The sequence below is a fragment of the Microchirus variegatus genome (genome assembly GCF_963457635.1).
Source record: "Microchirus variegatus genome assembly, chromosome: 18".
NCBI classification, from domain to species: domain Eukaryota; kingdom Metazoa; phylum Chordata; class Actinopteri; order Pleuronectiformes; family Soleidae; genus Microchirus; species Microchirus variegatus.
The window spans coordinates 1,066,540-1,087,956 of NC_139819.1; the positions used below are offsets into that span (position 1 = coordinate 1,066,540).

The window sequence follows — 21,417 nt, forward strand, 5'->3', positions numbered from 1 at the left end:
TCTGTAACTGGAGACGAATATCTCCAGTCACTGATACTCGTGGATACCGTCTCAGGTTCAGACTTTGTCGGTCGGCTGCGGTCGCATCGAGATCTGCGTCGCGTTCTGTCATGAAATGGTTTTTGGGTTCTGGAATCAGAAGAATGAGAGGGAACCGAAATAGACAGAGTCGTTAATGTGGAAGAAGACTCACTCTGAGGCAGGTGCTGGACTTTATATTTTGATGTGAAAGAAAAAAAACCTTATCTGTTTGAAACAAAGGGCTATTTGTTACTGGCGTTACTGGTTTTTTGTTCTACATATTGCGGCGGAAGGGGAAGAAGATGCTCTTGGAAGAGCTGGGCTTTCAAGAGCTTCTTGAAGATCTTCAGGGACGCTCGGTACTCCTGAAAAGAGTCTGGATTGTCTTGTCTTGGGTTAGTCGAGGGGTAACATGAGCCTTTTTCGGAGAGCTTTTAAATCGGTGGGAGACGACCCACGAAGCACTTTGTAGGCTAGTTTTATAGTAAGTTCTACCAATTTGCTTACCAGTGCACATGAAAAACAGTATCCAATAGCGCTGTAACGATACAGAAACTCACGATTCGATTCATTCCACGATTTCAACATTTACTTCTATAACAACTTAATGTAACATTTAATAACAAATATTTTGGAACACTGTGAACAGATTTGAACATAAATAACCAAAGATTTCTCTCTTTTCTGTAACAAAATAATACCGTTGAAAAGTACAAAGTAAATGATCAATCAGACTGGGATTTGTCCCCAAAGCATGCTGGGAAGTGTAGTTTTTCATGAGAAGCAGTTTTGTTCCGGTGGAAATAACTTGTTTTGATAAACAGCAAAGGTAAGACAACATTTCCGCTTGTATTTCTTGAAAGTCAGTTGTTGTTTTGCTCTTATTTTGGGGCTGGATCCGTGAATCTTGTTCGTAGAGTGATAAAAATGGTACCGTTAGAATCTGTGAATTCTCCGATGTTTACATAATCACGCTGACGCTCTGGTGCCGCTTTTAAACATGTTCGACGTAACGTTTTCTTTTCACCTCCTGCGGGTTTGATCCATCGGTGTTTTAACACCGATCGGTGTTTCGTGAACATGAGAATGGTTTAGATGAGCTTATAGCTGAGTTTCTGACCTTTCTGTGGGTATGCAGCATGTCTGTGTTTGTTAAAGTTAGACACGGGTTTATGACGCTTTTTTAGAAGAACCAAAATGGCTCAGATCTGCTTATTTGGCACCTCTAGAAGGTTCTTCAGTCACATTGATTGTGGTCTTTTTCTTCTTTTGTTTATCCCCCCCCGCCCCCAGTTTTCAATCTTCGGTACCCGGACTGCGGGCAGACCGATCCGCTGCGTTGCCGGAGACGACGGCGGTCGCTGTGGCATCAGCAAGGCGGAGTTCATGGAGAAAGTGCAGCAGAGCAATGAGGCGTGCCAGCGCGGCGACTTCCAGGCGGCGGTCCTGCTGTACGGCGACGCCCTGCAGGCCGACCCGCAGAACTGCATCCTGTACAGCAACCGCTCGGCAGCTCTCCTCAAACTGGGGCAACACCAGGCGGCTCTGGACGACGCGGAAAAGGCCTGCGAGCTCAATCCCAAGTGGCCCAAGGTAAGCGAGTCTCCACAGCTTCGAGTGTGAATATGCTGAAGTCGGAAATGATTGACGCGTTAGCCCGATTTGTTGGTGCACACCTGGTGGGAGTTCTGCTTCCCGTGCTCAAATGCAAACTGCTTTAAATTGCAAATGCTAACATCACATATTCAGAAATTTGTTTTATTTATTTTGGGGGGTAGAGCTAGCACTTTGTTATTTGTTTTCGTTTGGATGAATATGTTGTAGTGTGACATTCCTGTTCGGAAACTGGTTTTTAAGTGTGTCGAAATCAGCGTTGTGAAATCATCGCGTCAAAGTTTGTCTTTGAAACGCTCTCACAGTACGATGTAGAAACATCGCAATAACACAGGGATACGCTGTTCTTTAAATGATTACAATAGTCGCATTATTGTCGTTGTAATGCTAGCGGCGTCGTACCGCGGTCCGTTTTCCTCACACGCAAACTATTTGTCTTTCGATTTCTGAAATGTTCCAGAATCTTCTCGCATACGTTCAGTTCTCATGGCCGCGGATCGATGACTATTTTCTGGGCTCTTGTCTTTGATCTTGTTCGGGGGGCCGCGCCGACTCGCCCGCGATAGATTTGGCATTACTCAGCCTGCAGAGATCGCTACGGGAGAGCAATTCCTCTCCATGAGAGAAATGCATCGATTCCTGTGATTCAGCATCGGCTGATACTTTTGTCTTTGCCGAGAGAGATTGATGATAATGTGGTGGAGTGGTATTGACGGTAATTTGTTGCCACCCATGATGCATCAGTGGCCGCCTCTGGTCCAGCCGAGGTCGTGTATCTTCGCGCGCGGCGGTCGCGTTTCCCGGCAGGAAGAGCTAATACTGTCGCTTTTAATCGCACGGATAATCATGTATTCTCGCTGCACTGTCGGAAAAGTTTAAAGGCTTTTCCAAATTACGTAGAGGTAAATCTTACCTGTCAGAAATGTAACCTGCCAGTACACATTGTTACTTGTGCAGAGAAGGTTTTGTTTTGACAGATTTTGATGGAGTTCTCTCAAGATTTAGGTTAACGCGTGACGCGTTTCCACGACGACTGACCGGGAAAAGACCCGCATGACGTCATGTTTACGTGCCGCGACACCGGAGTCCAGGCACCGTTTACCCGTTAGCTCCGTTAGCTGCATTAGCTCCTTTTAGCGTCGGTTAGCGCGCCTACAGTGGAACTGGAGCGGTCTGTTTATTAAACAAAAAGAGCAGCGCTACAAATACCTAGCGTACCTGTGTACTGTGCATGTGTGCCTCTGTTTTTAAAGTTTAGAGTTACTTAAGCGACTCATTTTAACAATCGGGAGTCACGTAAACATGACGTCACGTTGACGCGTTAACGTTTGACAGCGCTTACTTTTTATAATTTAGATTTATATTAGAGATCTGATCTTGAAATCTGAACGATTTAAACTTTAGACGGATTGATACTATACGGATTTATGCTATGTTCTGTTCCACAACAAAAAATCGGGTCAAAGTTCTACGCAAAAAGAAAGTTACTGGTATATTTTGATCTTTGATTCGTCGTTTTTTAAGCGTTTTCAGAATTGGTTGTTTTTTTTGGACGAAACGAGACGTTTGAGGACGTCGTAATTTCCAAGTTTGGGAAACATTTTTTTCAACATTTCGTGGACAACAAACAACGAATCATTTCACTAAGAAAATAAAAGACGAGGTGACGATTTTTTAAAATTTTTTCCTTCATGACTTCATGACTTTTTGAAGCCATCGAGGTCAAACTACGAGTGGACATCGCTGCCGTGATCGTCCCAGTCTCTACCTCTTCATATGCTCTGCAAGTAGAATGTGTGCTCTGCAGTCTGTCTGCAGCATAGTGAGCTTAATCTCCTCAGCATTAAGTACCTGACAGTCTGGAGTTTGTGCTAACAGACTCGGTGTCGGATTGAAAAGCCTGATCCGTGTTTTGCACTCGGAAACACGAAACAAAAGGGATTAATATGTCCGTGGTTTTCTGACAGTAAAACACAGAGCATAGTTCATGTTTCAAATCCAGTTCCTTGAATTGGCCACTGGGGGTCAGTCTTGTCAAACAGGAGGGACATTGACGAGCTCTTCTCTGTCTGCACAGGTTTGTTTTGACATTTACTTTAAAGAAAGCTCAACACGGCCTGTGTGTCGTCTTTTTTTTAATAGAGATGTTGTTTGAATATGCATCAACACAGAGAATTCTGTAAGAGGTGTCAGATGTCAGTAAGAAAAATAACATTTAGCAAAAAAAACTACACTTCCCTTTTAGATGATTTAGTATTTTTTTTGGATTCGAACGAACGGTAATTTATGTTACGGCTCCTGCGTGCAGCAGTCGCCGCTTCCGGTAGTAACTAATAGCGGTCTTGACACTCAAGGCGACGGCCTCGGTGAGGAGGGAAAAAGGAAACGCGTGGCATTGTGCGGTCCATCTGCTGTGTGTGTGTGGATGTTTAATGAAGGAGCAGGGATTAAATCACAGGAGTGCGCTGGCATTCCGGTCCTGTTGGAGCGCGGTAATCTCATCAATCATGCCTCCCAACGACGGCTCTTGTGGACCGGTCCGTCAAAAATGCTGACAGGTATGGTTTTGCTGCCCCGAGCAGCAGCAGCAGCAGCAGCAGCAGCAGCAGCAGCAGCAGCAGCAGCAGCAGCAGCAGCAGCAGCAGCAGCAGCAGCAGCAGCAGCAGAGGAGTCCACTGTCTGATCTGTCAGCTCTCACTGCCACGAGAGCCAGAAAACACGCTCTGAAAGAAGAAAGAAGAAAACGTGTGGTTTAATGACCCGAGACAGCTTTAGGCCCTTTGTTCCGCATCCTCTCACTGAATATAAAAAGCCTAAATGAGAACAGAATGGGCTGTTGTTTCACAGACGAGGGCCACACTTGTGTTGTCAGCTCACACTGTGTCTCTGTATGTTTGCATCGTTTGGATTTTATCGATTACTGATGCGATACCTAATTATATTTTCCATGATTTGGTGCCGAGGAGGCCTGAAAGTGAAGTTTTGGATGTGATGTGAAGTGTGTACCTCTTTCCTCACCACCAGAGGGCAGCATTTAAAAAAAATGCCTTTTTCTTTGTCGCTTTGGAAGGGGCCTTGTTTTACAGAGGTTGCCATCTTGTCGCTGCATCTTCATCGGCATCTCGGGGGATTATTACGTTCATAAATGAGATGTTTCTTTGTTTTCAGTGATGCTAAAAGCATCTTCAATTAGTGGCTACATATTTAAACACAACCAGTGTTTACATGTTACATTTGCTTAACTTGATTGTTGCTTAACGCTAGGATTGCTAAATGCTAGCTCTGCTAAACGCTAGGTTTGCTCAATGTTAGCTCTGCTAAACATTAAATTGACTCAGTGTTAGCTCTGCCAAACGCTAGGTTTGATCAATGTTCGATTGACTCAACATTAGCTTTGCTAAACCCTAGGTTTGCTAAAGTTAGGTTTGCTAAACATTAGATTGACTCAGTGTAGCTCTGCTACTAAATGTTCGATTGCCTCAATATTAGCTTTGCTAAATGCTATGTTTGCTCAATGTTAGCTTTGGTTAACATCAAATTGACTCAGTGTTAGCTGTGCCAAACGCTAGGTTTGCACAATGTTCGATTGACTCAATATTAGCTTTGCTAAACCCTAGGTTTGCTAAACATTAGATTGACTCAGTGTTAGCTCTGCTATATGCTAGCTTTGCTAAACATTAGCTGTGAGTTTGTTTTGTCACTTGTGTCACTGTTTACTTACCGTTCTAAACATAACAGAAATAATGCCAAATTTTTTTTAGAAAGCCCAAATTCAATAATCACAGTTTGCTTCAATGGACTGTAAAGAATAAATAAAACAAATAAATAATGTACAGACGCTTATTGTTACTTCAGTACTGACCAAAGAGAAACTGATCTCCATCCTGAGGATTTGGTGGTCAAAGCGTGACCTCCTGACCTTGTGAATCTTATACCTTGTGAACATGTCATCCTAACAATCCCTGAGATAATTATTTCCAAATGTGGCACCAATGTGCGACGGAGGCTCACACATGAATGTCAAGGTCACCGTGTCCTCACCAAATGTGTTTTTGGCCTCTTGAACTCGGAAATTCCTTTTCCAGTCATGTGTAACTCGAGTCTGGGAAGAAAATAGCTTTGAGTGAATCTGCTGTGGTCAGCAGAGGCGTACAGCTGTTGGTAATTCTAGTGTTTGATCGGCATGTGTCTGCGACACGGACAGAATCGATGCTCGCGACTATTTGCAGAAATCGCTCGCGCCTTCCGTGTTTTGAGGCGGCGGAGGGGACGGAACACTTTTTTCGATGGATTTCCCTCGTCTCCATCTGGTTCCTCCCTCTCGCCGCGGCTGTTTCGCTGACACGTTAAACAAACGGCCTTCTCTGCTATCACTCCCCGCCCTGGTGCTCGAGCGCTGACAGCCGAGTTCCCAGGAAACCGGGCACTGCCACTGCAGTGGTGGAGGTGGGGGGTCGAGAGACGGGGACGTCATCTGCAAATCGTCTGATTATAGGTTATGATGATGCCTATCGAGGGTACTCTGTCTCCTCGAGTGTTAATTGCCAAAGTTGACGCTGACGCCCGCTCATAACGATGCGTAGAAACCTCAGTCTCTGGGATAATCGTACATTTTTCTTCATCGCGAGCACAGAAATGGCCATTTTAAGTCCCGGCGGAGAGCGGCCTTGGCTTTAACTGAGACAATGAGTGTTTGCCGTGGGAAAAGGTCATTTCACACAAGGATTTTAATTACAGCAGCAGTTGTGGAAGGAGGTGGATGTTGACACGTTTTTTTTCCCCCTGCAGAGCTCCACTTTGGCTTTTTTTTTTGCTGTCAAACGGAAGGAAAAGAATTGCACATGCGCAACTTTTCACCCCCCACCCCCTGTTGTTATGAGAGTGCATATAACCAGCTCTGGTCTGATTCCAGTGCGCTCAAAGAATAAAGAACTCATCTTTTTGATCTCGTGTGGAGATTGATTATAGCTCTTCCACCTTTATTTTGTTGCTTTCAATCGCACCATCTGAGATATTTACCCGCACTGTTGTTGTGAAACAAGCTCTCTATGGGGGTTTGCCACAGAGGATGATCCCGCATGTTTGATATTTCACACCGAATGCACTCTCATTCATCGAGGTCTGCAATCTTTAGCATGAAAAGAGAGACATTTTTGTTCCCTCTCTACTCAAATAAAATTAATCTGGAGCCACAAAACCTATTTGACCCATAAAATTAAGATAATAACGTGTACGGTTTCTTTTATTAAAAACATGTGGCAGTTGTTGCATTTATGAAACTACAACAAGAAAACAACCAATAAAACACAGAGTGATGTTTACCTCGTCCTTCCATCGATTGTGGAAAGGTATTTAAATTTAAAGTAAATATGTACTTCATGTCCACATTACTTTGTTTACTTGTGTCGGACACTATAGGAAACTTTTTATGGACATTTAAGGACCCTTATGTTGGACATTTAAGGACACTTGTGATGGACACCTTAGGACTATTGTTACAGACACTATAGGAAACTTCTTATGGACATTTAAGGACCCTTATGTTGGACATTTAAGGACACTTGTGATGGACATTTAAGGACACTTGTGATGGACATTTAAGGACACTTGTGATGGACACCTTAGGACTATTGTTACAGACACTATAGGAAACTTCTTATGGACATTTAAGGACACTTGTGATGGACATTTAAGGACCCTTATGTTGGACATTTAAGGACACTTGTGATGGACACCTTAGGACCCTTATGTTGGACATTTAAGGACACTTTTGTTACAGACACTATAGGAAACTTCTTATGGACATTTAAGGACCCTTACGTTGGACATTTAAGGACCCTTATGTTGGACATATAAGGACACTTGTGATGGACACCTTAGGACAATTGTTACAGACACTATAGTACACTTATGTTGGACATTTAAGGACCCTTATGTTGGACATTTGAGGACACTTGTGATGGACACCTTAGGACTATTGTTACAGACACTATAGGAAACTTTCTTATGGACATTTAAAGACACTTATGTTGGACATTTATGATACAAACTGAATAATGTACCAAAAATAAATTTGGTCTGTGAAGGCCACCGTAGTTCTCTGGCGCCCGGCAGTCTGCAACCTTACACATTATTTAATTACATTTACTTCCTTAAACATTTATTGAACACCACTTATGCTCTGTCTCCACACTCTGCATTTTATGTCCACACTGCGATGCACTTGCATATATTCCAGATAAAAATATCAGAATCAGCAATAGTTTTTTTTATTAATCCCGGGGGGGAATTGCTTTCGTTACACAGCACAGGAAATAACAGAGATATACGACCTATAAAAACAAAGTGTACTAAGATTATAGAGAAGAAGAAGAAGAAGAGTTCTATACAATAAAGAACTGAATAAATGAATAAACAATATTCAGTATATGATCAATAACAGTATATAAACAGTTCAGGGAAAGATATGTGAACTTAAATAAGTGAAAGTTGCAAAGTAAAAAGTGAATAAAGACTATGGACTAAATATTAAATACATGAAACTCCTCATTAAGCATGAGAGCAAAATAAAAGTTTGGATGAAAAAAATAAAGATTTAATAGGATAAACATGTATTCATTTGTGTCAAACTCTTTGGGACACTTGTTGGATGCTATAGGACATGTTAGGACACTTGTGTCAGACACTATAGAACACTTGTGTTGGACACCTTTGTCTGTCAGACATTTTAGGACACTTGTGTTAGACTCTATAGGACACTTGTGTTAGACACTATAGGGCACTTGTCTAGGACACTATAGGACACTTGTATAAGACACTATAGGACACTCGTGTAGGACACTATAGGACACTTGTATAAGACACTATAGGACACTTGTGTAGGACACTATAGGACACTCGTGTAGGACACTATAGGACACTTGTGTTAGACACTATAGGGCACTTATGTTGGACACTTGTGTAGGACACTATAGGACACTTGTGTTAGACACTATAGGGCACTTGTATAAGACACTATAGGACACTTGTATAAGACACTATAGGACACTTGTGTAGGACACTATAGGACACTTGTATAAGACACTATAGGACACTTGTGTAGGACACTATAGGACACTCGTGTAGGACACTATAGGGCACTTGTATAAGACACTATAGGACACTTGTATAAGACACTATAGGACACTTGTATAAGACACTATAGGACACTTGTATAAGACACTATAGGACACTCGTGTAGGACACTATAGGACACTTGTGTTAGACACTATAGGGCACTTATGTTGGACACTTGTGTAGGACACTATAGGACACTTGTGTTAGACACTATAGGGCACTTGTATAAGACACTATAGGACACTTGTATAAGACACTATAGGACACTTGTGTAGGACACTATAGGACACTTGTATAAGACACTATAGGACACTTGTGTAGGACACTATAGGATACTTGTGTTAGACACTATAGGGCACTTGTGTTAGACACTATAGGGCACTTGTGTAGGACACTTGTTAGACACTATAGGGCACTTGTGTAGGACACTTGTTAGACACTATAGGACACTTGTGTTGGACACTATAGGACACTTGTGTTGGACACTATAGGACACTTGTGTTAGACACTATAGGACACTTGTGTTGGACACTTGTGTAGGACACTTGTGTTAGACACTATAGGACACTTGTGTAGGACACTTGTGTTAGACACTATAGGACACTTGTGTTGGACACATTTTTTTTTAAAATCTCAGAAACTTAATATTAATACTTTGATAATTCATTATATTAAATGACTGTTGTCCAATGCTCATGGCAGCATGTGGCCTAGTGGAAAGAGAACTTGGCTTGTAACCAAAGGGTTGCCAGTTTGAATCCCGACAGGTCAAGGGCACTGGTGAATCTGAGCCAAGTAGCTGTTTTCCCCCAATGATTGGGTTAATTTGATGCTCCAGATTTGTCATTTACAATTTGACTTTTATTTGATCATGAGTGTGTTTCTAAGTCAGAGGGTATGCTCTTATTTTGATAGTACACACACGCACATGTGTGTGTGTGTGTGCTGTGGGTTAAAATAAGGTCTTCCCACCACTTTAACCCCCCCCCCCTCCCCCCCGCCTCCCTCTGCTCCGCCGCTGTTTTCCACCGTCGCTCCAGCACTCGCCATGGAGAGAGTGGAGTCATGAACCACTAATGAGAGGGTTCCGTTGTGCTTCTACCCAGCCGAGGCTCGAACTAATGAACAAATCAAATGAACGGCGTGTAATTACAGGCCGGAGAGAGCGGGACGGACGGAGGGTTGGCGCTAGCGGGGCAACAAACCTGAAATTATTTGTCTGGAAAAATCTGTGAAATGAGCGGCAGACGTTGAGTTCTGTCATTTTTCCCCTGGAAGGTCGAAGAGAGTGGCGCACTCGTGCAAGGACGCCGTACGGTGGAGGGGAAAGTGACCACACACACACACTCACACACACCAGTCTATCTACAGTTGTGAGGACATTCATGGTGGGTTTGACAGCGTATCGTGTTTCGAAAAAAACTCCAACATACTGTCCTAGTGATTTATTTTTCATCCCAATACCTCCTGATTTACTTCACACTGTTCACAAAAAATATGTATCCTTGTTTGTTTTCATCATTGCTAACGTGTTAGCATGGAAGCGTACTGCTACTACATCTGCAAAATAAAAATGGACCAATATCACGTGATAATTTTAATGTTAGAACAATAAACGGTATCGCGTCATAACGTGATAGTTGTTAGTACAATCTGCGTTTCACGCGCTAACGCGATGCGTGTATTGTAAAAACAATATACACGTTGCACTATCACGCTACGTATAACGTACTAGTTAGAACATTGTACATATAACCTATGACGTAATGGTAGAACAATATACATTTTACGTATAACGTAATAGTCGTTAGAACAATATACATATTACGTATAGCGCGATAGCTGTTACAACAATATACATATATTACGTATAATGTAGTTTGAGTAATAAACATATTACGTAAAATACTATAGTTGTTAGAACAATTTACATATTACGTTTAACGTAATAGTTAGAACAATATACATATTACGTATAAGGTAGTTTGAACAATATACATATTACGTATAATGTAATAGTTAGAATAATATACATATTACGTACAACGTAGTAGTCGTTAGAACAATGTACATATTACGTATAAAGTAGTTTCGAACAATATACATATTATGTATAGCGTAATAGTTGGAACAATATACATATTACGTATGTAGCTAATTGGGAGAACAATAAACATATCATCACAATGTGATAGTTTACCTTAAATCTACCATTTTGTTTACTTAACAAACACTAATAGTCTCTATCTTTACAATAACAATAATGTAGAAACTAATGATAAAATATTGATTCTTATAACTGAGCGATTTAATAAAGAATAGTCGGACTATGACAATTAGAAATGTCTACGTCTTAACCCCTAAAAAGTACAAAAAGGTCCTGATAAAAACGCCCTTACAAATCTCTTTTTGATGCAAACATTTCCTCTCAACCAAAGACATTTCCTGCATTTCTTTGTTCTCTCTCGTTGATTAGTGCCTCGTGTGGTAGCATTCATAAATACACAACATTATTTTTCTGTACTGTTCAGAACTCACAACACAGAACAGGACTGGGCTTCACCCACGTTTGTTCGCCGCGTTGCCTCCGTGTCTGTTGCTCTGCCAGCGAGTAACACCGCGCGTAAATATACGTAACTGTACGACTGCGATTTAGCCTTTTTTTTTTTAGCCCGCTAACTCAATACTGTTGATGTGTTGAGTATATTTTTCTTTTTCTCCTCACAATTCCAGTCTTTAAAATCCTCCTTCTTCTTCTTACCCGAGTTGCTGTGATGGCGGCCAAGTGGTTTTCCTCTCTGCCACCCAGGCGCCCCACCAAATTGTAGTGTTTAGTAAAATGTAATCTGCTTTCAAGATACACCAGGCACACACACACACACACACACACACACACACACACACACACACACACACAAAAGAGAAAATTGGTCTGTCTTTTCCTTCTTACACTAACCATAACCTTTGTACATTATATACAGTGTCTTTGCTTGGCTGGATCCGACACAGTGACTAAAGAAAAAAGGTTGTTCTCAGGGTGGAATGATGTAATTTAGTTTGATGTGTGTGTGTGTGTGTGTGTGTGTGTGTGTGATGACCCTCCTCTCACCTCACAGTGAGCAGTCAGTCAGTGTACCCTCCACCGGGGGCAGAATAACGATGAGTCACACCTGAGAGGTGATGATGTCACTCTGATGATAATCAGTTTATTTTTAATATCGACACCTTCTGTTCGACTCGGACCAGAAACGTCTAGTCGTCTTAGATTTACTTGTCGCGATAAAACATCCTGTGTACAGTTTTTTAATCTGCGATTAATTTGTAGTGATGTATGGAAATCTAACAAAAATATCATAGTATGTCCACAGTGATATTTATTGCGATATATGATCATATCACATGTTTATTGTGATTTTTTGATCATATCTACTGTACAATGTTTATTGCGATATATGATCATATCTAGTGTACGATGTTTATTATGATATATGATCATATCTAGTGTACAATGTTTTTGCGATATATGATCGTATATACTGTACGATGTTTATTGCGATCTATGATCGTTTTTACTGTACGATGTTTATTGCGATATACGATCGTATTTACTGTACGATGTTTATTGCGATCTATGATCGTATATACTGTACGATGTTTATTGCCATTTTGTGATTGTATCTACTGTACGATGTTTATTGCGATATATTATCGTATCCACTGTACGAAATATGATCGTATCTACTGTACTATGTTTATTGCGATTTTGTGACCGTATCTACTGTACGATATATGATCGTCTCTACTGTACGATGTTTATTGAGATATACGATCGTACCTATTGTACAATTGTTATTGCGGCTATGATCGTATCTACTGTACGATGTTTATTGCGATATATGATCATATCTAGTATACAATGTTTATTGTGATATATGATCGTATCTACTGTGCGATGTTTATTGTGATATTCTGACGGTATCCACAGTATCAATTGCGTTATTTTGATAGTGTCTACTGAAAGATATTTATTGCGACATTGTGACAATATCTACATTATGATATGAATTGCGATACCACTGATAGTATCTATCCAAGTTATTTATTGTGATCGTATCCATTCAAGTATTGCAATATTTTGATAATATATCTTGATACATATATATTGATAAGCATCTTCTGTACAATATTGCGATATTCTGATAGCATCTACAGTATATTTATTGTGATTTTATAAAGGGTTTATGATGATATGCAGGGAACAATATTTACTGTGATGTTGTGATCTTATCCTAACGTTTGATAGCGTTAGCAGCGTTGAGACACTTTTGTTTTAACAATATCATGGAATTAACGTCGCTGCGTCCTCATTTGTTCACGTCCCTCTTTGTTGCCACTTTGCAGATAAGCTATTAAGGAAAATTAAATACATCGGTGTCTCTGCGTCCCGGAAGAAATAAAGTATATCAAATCCTTGATAAGAAGCACAAACAAGAAACTTTCAATCATGTTAAAGACCGCCTCTGCCCTCGCGCTGCTTTTTCCCCTCGGATGCATCATTTGATTACCAGCTTAATAGGTTTTTCGCTCGCTATTACACGCCCGCCAAATGTCAAAAGGCCCCGAGAAAGCCGGCGGCTCATTGTCATGCCCGTGGCACAAGAGCCCGCCGTTGATAGTGGATCAGCTTTACAAGCCCCGAGGAAATGAGGTAAAACAACTCTCCGCGCACCTAAAAACCCCCTTTTGTTGAAGATCCCGTTTCTTTTATTATTATTATTATCGTTATTATTCCTAGGGTTCAAATTTCTGTCAGAAAGGCGCTGGCTCCTCCCACCTGGGAGCTTCGGCAAAGCTCGGGGCCCCAGAACCTGGATGTCTCCAGAATTAGCACAGCCTTCCCTGGCTCTGCTGCAGGAAGGAAGTAAGGAAGCTCGCTCACCCATTTGGGGGGGGGGGGAGAAAATGGGTCTAGAGTTGACAGCAGCCTGCGAGAAGAAGCCCATTAGTATACAAGATGAATAATAGTGGAGCTTCTGATCTGCCTCCTAATTCCGTCTTCACCTCTGACCTTTAGGCGACTCGCAGTGCACTCTCATTTTTCACCGCCGGCAGCTGCGTCACGATACAAACTGGAAATATCGCAGCGCACGGATTAGGATGAAGGTGGATTATTCCGCCGGTATTACAGATTTATTGTCGTATTTTTCACCTCGTAAACGAGGCCTGAGCAGAAAGTGTGTGTCCCCCCCCCCTCCCCCCCCCCCACACACACACACACACACACACACACACACACCGCTCTTAGCTTTTAGCTTTAACGGCACCTTTTGGTGATGTAACCTCCTTCCCCGAATGACTCACATGCCCTGATTCCTCCCAGAGAAATAAATAGGGAGGGACAAAGGTGCCACTAATTTAGTTTCCAGGTGCCTGACTTGCGTTTTTTTTTTTTTTTCAGGGGGGTGGGGAGAAACAAGTCGTCCTTACTCCAACTGAATAATAAAAACAAAAGTGGGTCAAGGCCTGAGTGCATGCGTCTGCGGCATCAGCACTTTTTCTACTACGCTAATTTTTTTCTTCTTCTGATGCTTTTCCTGTATTTACAGAACGCTGAACAACCGCGGTTTATTTAACAGTGGAATTAGCTTCTTGTTGGGTGTAGCTAACGGCTAAGCTAAACGACGTGTGTCAGCAGCTTCTATGGTGTGGTCACCCTAGAAACGGTTCCACTTGACGATATTTGGGGGTCGGATTAGCTTGTGTCCTCCATTTTTAACAGCAATACAATGTAGCATCAATGCATCTTTATTTTCACAGCGCCCTCTGCTGGACCACACGGTTATTACTAGGGATGGGAATCGGTATCGGTCCAATACTGCTCAAAATCACCGGATCGGATATCGGACAATCCTATATCCTAATGTTTCCTCTAACTGTCCTTGTTACTCGTTACTACCAAATAAAATCAGAAGAAGAAGAGTTGGTATTACGGTCTGTATTTAGCATATGGAGCTTTTCTAGTCTTGATGAGCCGCTTTACACTACAGTTTTCACTAGAGCTGAAACGATTAATCGATTAATCGATTACTAAATTAATCGCCAACTATTTTGATAATCGATAATCGGTTTGAAGCTTTTTTCATGATTAAGACAAGATTTCTGATAGTTTTAGCTTCTTAAATGTGAATATTTTCTTGGTTTCTTTGCTCCATATAACGAAGAAATCATTAAAACTGAATCATTTTGGTTTGTGAACAAAACAGGACTTTAGAGAACATCATAATTTCTAGCTTTGACAAACACTGATCAACGTTTTTTAACATTTTCTGACATTTTATGGACCAAACGATTAATTGAGAAAATAATCAACAGATTAATCGATTACGAAAATAATCGTTAGTCACAGCTCTAGTTTTCACCCATTCACCTATCCTTAATACCCATTCACACGCTGTAAACATGGGGTTAAGTGTCTTTGCTCTTGGATACATAGACAACTAGAGCCAGGAATTGAACCCACAACCTTCTGGTTGAAATACAACTCGCCAAAAATGACTTTTTAATACTTTAGTAATACAGTAAATGTCATAAACTGAAGTAATATTCCAAAAAAAGTGACTTTAACGTCTACCAAAGTAATTTTCTGGTCACATACCTACTACACGGTGCACAATACATCTCAGATTGGGTTTTAAAGTTTGAGATTGACTGGATATCAGGATTTTGCGATCTGCAGTCTCACCATTAGAGGCCACTAATTCCAACACCCTTTACATGTTAAACGTATGTTGTCCATTAAATGTGTGAGTGTGCTCTACGCGGACACAGTGTCTCTGTAATTCCCCCCGAATTAACCGGCACGTCGTACATGATTAATGATCGATGTTTCGCCGTAAATAATGGATGTGTAAAGGGCAGCCTGGAACAAAGAGGGCTGTATACACAGTGTTGTATTAACGTCTGTAATAACAATGGGACGGGTTTGCCCTCAGATGGTAAGCAGGACCATTTAATATTCAAATTCAGCCCAGTAAATGATGGATCTTCATTCCCAGCCTAAATGTCTCGCTGTGTAATGGCCTCCAGCTTAATTCCTGCCTCCAAAGTGCTCCTTCTTGGATCTCGCGGCACATGTCTCGGTGGCTAAATTACTCACTTGTGTCAGGTTATTACAATTAGCTGTTTGAGTGCCTGCACTTTTCGTGTCTTACCTAGATACTTCCCCTCTGTTTTCCCCCCCCCCGCCTCCACGCCCTCCTCTCCATAATGAGTTTTACAAGGCAATGCAGCGGCAACAGCATCACGGTGCAAAGGCCTGAGGAGATGTATGAGCTTGAAAAACCGCAGCGTGCAGGTGGCGTGTTTGTGTGTAAAGCTGATAAATGACTCGGACGTAATCTCTGTGTTTTGACCAGAGGCTGAGCCGCCGCAGTCGAGCGTTAAAACGCAGACGTCGAGTGTGTTGCTGTTTTAACGAAGTGGACAATCAAATGTAAACTCAGTGACCGGAAAAAAGAAAAAGAAAAATCTTACAGCTCGCACTTTTGGCCTTGATTATCACACGGTGGTAGCTTCTCTCGCTGAGGCAGTCGATGCTGAACACTTAGCTCTTCGTTAACTGTCGTCGTTTCCAAGGTTTTCAAGGTGCACCTGAGTGTCAACCAATGCTATCTGATTTTACTTCTGCTGAAAGTTCCTTACTCTTGGTTAGAGCAGTGAATGAAGTGACTTGAAGGCACAAAACTAAAGAAAATGAATACATTTGATCCAGTACAACAAGACATACTCCAAAACTGTAGGGTTGGGTTTTTAGGGGGTTTGAATCGAGTCCTAAAACGAGATTAAGAGGCACAGTCCATCATCGCTCCTCAGAGACACACTCACCAATCCCCAAAATCACAGGACATTGGATAATGAATTTTAATTATTAGATGTAGGTTCGATTAAAATGAAAGCAGCAGACAGGATAGGATCAGGTAGGACCAGTTCAGATTCAATATAGAGGCAGCCAGGAATCGGGGACATTCAGAGTGCAAATGAGGTCAAAGTTGAGGTCAGAATATGGTTAGATTAGCATTTAAAGCTCAGGTGAGGTTAAGGTTAGGGCCACATGATAATTCTGGTAGGGTTAGGATTAAAATAAGGTCAGCTTTAGGATGAATAGATAGCTAAGATCTAGCTTAGGGCTCCACTGAGTGTAGGGTTAGGGCCAGATAGTAATTATGGTAGGGTTAGGATTAAGATGAGGTCAGGTTTAGTGCAAATTAATGGATTAGGTCAAGCGATCCACTGCGGGTAGGGTTAGGGCCAGATAGTAATTATGATAGGATTAGGATAAGGTCAGGTTTAGTGTAAATAAATAGATTAAATCAAGTTTAGGGGTCAGTGCATGAAGTTATTTGAAGGCACAAAACTAAAGAAAATGAATACATTTGTTCCAGTACAACAAGACATACTCCAGAACTGTTGGGTTAGGCTGAGGGTTGCCAATCCCGTGAAAATGGATGGTTGTTTGTCTCTATGTGGCCCTGTGAGGGACTGGTGAACTGCCCAGGGTGCCCTCCCCCCACCTATCGCTGCCCTATGTCCGTTGAGATTGGCCCCCATGACCCTCATGTGGACGCTAAAGCAGTAGAAGACGGATGGAAACCAAGTGACGCACACTCAGGTTTGCGTAGCTATCCCTTTTTAAGGACATGCATGGACTTCCGTTCATTTGAACTGCCTCAACAAAGCATTTTCTTAACCTCAATTCAAGTCCTAAACTTAACCAGTTCCTCAGAAATTAAGTTCTAAACACTGGCTAGGACCAGTAAGTCTTCATGAGCACTGGTCCTGGCCAGTATTTATGCCAGGAAAGGTACTAAATACAAGTACATACAAGCACATACTTCCTGCTTCCAGTGTGCAGGGTCATAATTAAGTAAAACGCACACAATGGCACATTAGGTTTTTTATACAGACAGACGAGCAGCTGTGTAATTCATCACACTGTGAGACACAGTATGGTATCTATACCGCACATAATGCGTCGCCATCTTCCCCCGAAAATGAAAAACCCAATCTTTCCACAAACAGACCAAAGTAATGTAAGAGTGAGCAACCACAGACTTTTGTACTGGTGAAATCTCATGTGGTATGAATGAATGTGTTGTGCTGTAAGTGCTGCTCGGGGGGGGGAACGAGAGCTGCGGCGGTGCTGTGGATGCAAATATGCAATTACATGAAGTATGTAGATGAAATAGAAAGGAGACTACATCATAAATAAACATGTCAGTGCTTGGGGTTAAATGCGTAATTTATTCTATTTATGTGTCAATGAAAACCGGGCGGGTAATTAGAAACATTCTGACGCTCTATACATTTATATTTCATATTTATATGTTTGTGTATCTGTAAACAAACTTTGGAAAGGCCGGGACATAAACTATGATAATAGTTTTACATCCTGCCCGCTTATTAAATCGCAACTGTTGCAATTAAGCCATATCAGCTTATGAGAAACAGATCAGCGCGCAATGTTTTACAGCCACATTAGTCCTCAAACCTCCCACAAACCCTATTATACAAGGGTTCTTCAAAAAGTTCTGGGCCTCGAGGCGGAAAAAAAAGGGTTTAAATCACAAAAACTTCAAAAGTTTGACGTCATTTCTCTGCAAAGTGTCCTTTTGAAAATCAGTAGGTGAGATGAAAACCACAAAAAGCCGCAGAAGAAGCCAAACGTGGCTTCGAAGAGTCGCCCGATGCAACGCGCCGACGCGACCTGGCACCGTCTGAATTCCTACACTCTGTTAAACTTTGTGTGGTCGCCATTTATCCGCGCAGGCGTTGAGATGATTCCACAAAGGTTCAGTGAAGCTTGAACATACCTGGACAAAGTGACGTTCAAAAGAACGTTAGCGGAGAACCTTCTGACGTTCTCTTGAACGTAGCAAGAAGCTGGAGTTATTTTTTAATCGACATGCTAAGCAACCAAAATCTGGAAGCTGTAGAGATGATTGAAGAAGCTGCTGAAAAACTGATTTGGGAGCTTCATCTGGATGATTTCAGAGTCGATGAAGACGAGGTTGACGATTGGCCCAAGTATCGGTTGCTGGAATCATCTCAGTGCAACGAGAACACGCCCAGAAACACCGGAACATCGCAACGGACGAATGTAGCGACGAGCCAGAGCCGGAGAGTGGAACGTCCTGGACGTTTTTCCTGTTTTTAGTCAGTTTGGACATTCCCTAGAGAAGGAAGTACCCGTTATTTGTAGATCGTAGATTTCACTTTTCTCCAGATGATTTGGATGAAGTGCTGAAGAACCACTGAGAGGGAACTGCGGATTAAATAATCCAGAAGGATTCAGGAACGAAGAAAGAATGAGAAGCGCGATTAAAGGACGACTTTGATCGGTGTTAAAGAACCCTGAACTGTAGAGGGCAGCGTTGCACCTTTTTAGTGTAGCTGATTCCGATTCCGAAAAATGCTGCTCACCCAAAACGACAGCGGTGAAAAGACCAAAGACGAAAGTGAAACTCAAAGTACGTCTTTTGATCGCAGTTAGTAGCCGAGTTTGAGCCGATGAGCACCAATCAGGAAGGGAATATATGAATAACGACTTCTTCTTCCAGACGAAAATGCAGCACTGGAGTTAATCTTAAATCAATTCAAGTCCAACATCCCATGGAGACATAAATTCACATTCAATGTGTCAAATTGGCATTATTATTTGTTGACGTACACCAAAAACTGTTCAAAGAAATCACCACCATCTTAAAAAAACTGTATTTTTTTAGTCGTATCATTTGTTATTCTTTCAGAAAATTATTACAATATCATTTGTATCATGCAGCTCAGATTAGTGTGGACGGCAGGAGAATTATGATTTATGCATTTTTAAACAAAAGTAAAGTTGTGCGAATGTAGCCTTGAACTGAGATTTTGGTTGTTTGGTGGTGTTTATATCACAGTCGGCGTCCGTAATAGTTATATAACGGCTTTCTTCTGGGTTTAATCAACCATTACTTATTCTCTTTATTCGCCGTCCAACGTTTCGCTGCTCGTGGGATTTTTAGCTGCTGATGTTAGAAAAATGAAGTCTACGAATGTTTACTTTAATCCCACAAAATGTTTCAACTTTTCAAAAACTACCACTGCCGAATGAAAGAGGTCGTTTCCGAGCTTTGTTGACAAACTTCCCGAACGGTTTCCTGTTCTCAGCACATTGTTGGATATGGATTTTCTCAAGGCCTGTGTGTGTGTGTGTGTGTGTGTGTGTGCGCAGTGTAAAGGCTTCGACCTCATTTTCATGTGGGTCATATTTCGCACGTGTGCTCTTTGATGCGACACAGGAGGCCACTTCATGTGGCCACGCTCGCTGGAAAACAGCCACCGAGCTGCTTTTCATCAAGTCTAACGGCACAAAGTGTCAAGAAAGGTACGAGGGGCGAGCGCATGAAACGCCAAAAAACACGGGGTGGAAACATGGCTGATTTGCATCAGTTTCCTCTCAGCTGGACAAAGTGGTCGTAACTGGTTGACGGAACAATTTTAAATTGCGAATGTTGCTTTTAAATCTGACGCGTGGAAACATTTTGGTGTCAAGAAAGGAGAAACAAAATAGAGCTGAAACGATGAATCGATTATTAATCCATCACTAAATTAATTGCCGACTATTTTGATAGTTGCTTTTTTTCATGATTAAAACAAGATTTCTGATAGTTTTATCTTCTTAAATGTGAATATTTTCTTGCTTTCTTTGCTCCACATAACGGAGAAATCATTGACAAAACAAGACTTTTCGAGAACATCATAATTTCTAGCTTTGACAAACACTGATCAACGTTTTTTAAGATTAATCGATTATGAAAATAACCGTTAGGTGCAGCTCTAAAACAAGATAACAACATGGAAACAATATCAAGACTGTGGCGACCAACATGTCAGGAAGTACAAGAAAAATAACATTTAATGGCGCTTTTCCACTACACAGTTCCAGCACAGCTTTTTTTTGCTTTTCCATCAGTGATGGTACCTGGCACCTGCAGTTCCAAGCGAGCTGAGCAGATACTAAAACGACGCGACCTGACGTCCGACACAAGAATCAAAGCGAACAATGCCGAACTGTAGATCGGTTAAAAAAGACTTAAAAATCTCTGAAAACATGCGTTAATCTGTCAGATGGAGCCGTGCAGGAAGTACTGAAAGATTCTGTGAACAAATCTTTTTTAAATCAATTCGATTCTAATGATTCACTTACACCAAAAAAAACAATGGCTCAGTCACTAGTTTGTGTAGCGTAGAAAACCACGTTGCGGCAGTTTCATGCAGCCGTGCTGTGATGACTCCGCCCACATTGAGGAGGAGGAGCTATGAAGTAACGGAAAACGAATCAAGCCGTGCCGGAACTGTGAAGTGGAAAAGTGTCATTTACAAGAGATTAGACATGGACATTGATTATGGAAGGTTCGCTTACAAGCCCATGAACGTTCATCTTTTGGCCTGGATGTTGATGCTAGCGGGCCAGTTTTAGCCCACGGGCCAGAAGTTGTTGACCACTGCACTACACTTTCAGTGTGACCAGACTCACTTGTTTTCTTTGGCTTTTGAGGCTCATTAAGGGAAAACCTGCCTGCTCCTATTTATTATGTCTATTGTATTGCATCAGATTTACTTTGTTAT

At 41.6% G+C, this 21,417-nt stretch overlaps 1 protein-coding gene across 1 annotated transcript in view; it reads left to right on the forward strand.

Moving 5' to 3' along the window:
* Nucleotides 1-21,417, forward strand: part of ttc28 (tetratricopeptide repeat domain 28) — a 301,137-nt gene that overhangs the window by 4,203 nt on the left and 275,517 nt on the right. The window contains exon 2 of the mRNA XM_083904827.1: nt 1,315-1,614. Coding sequence (XP_083760953.1) covers nt 1,315-1,614 — 300 coding nt within the window. The remainder of the gene's footprint in view (nt 1-1,314; nt 1,615-21,417) is intronic.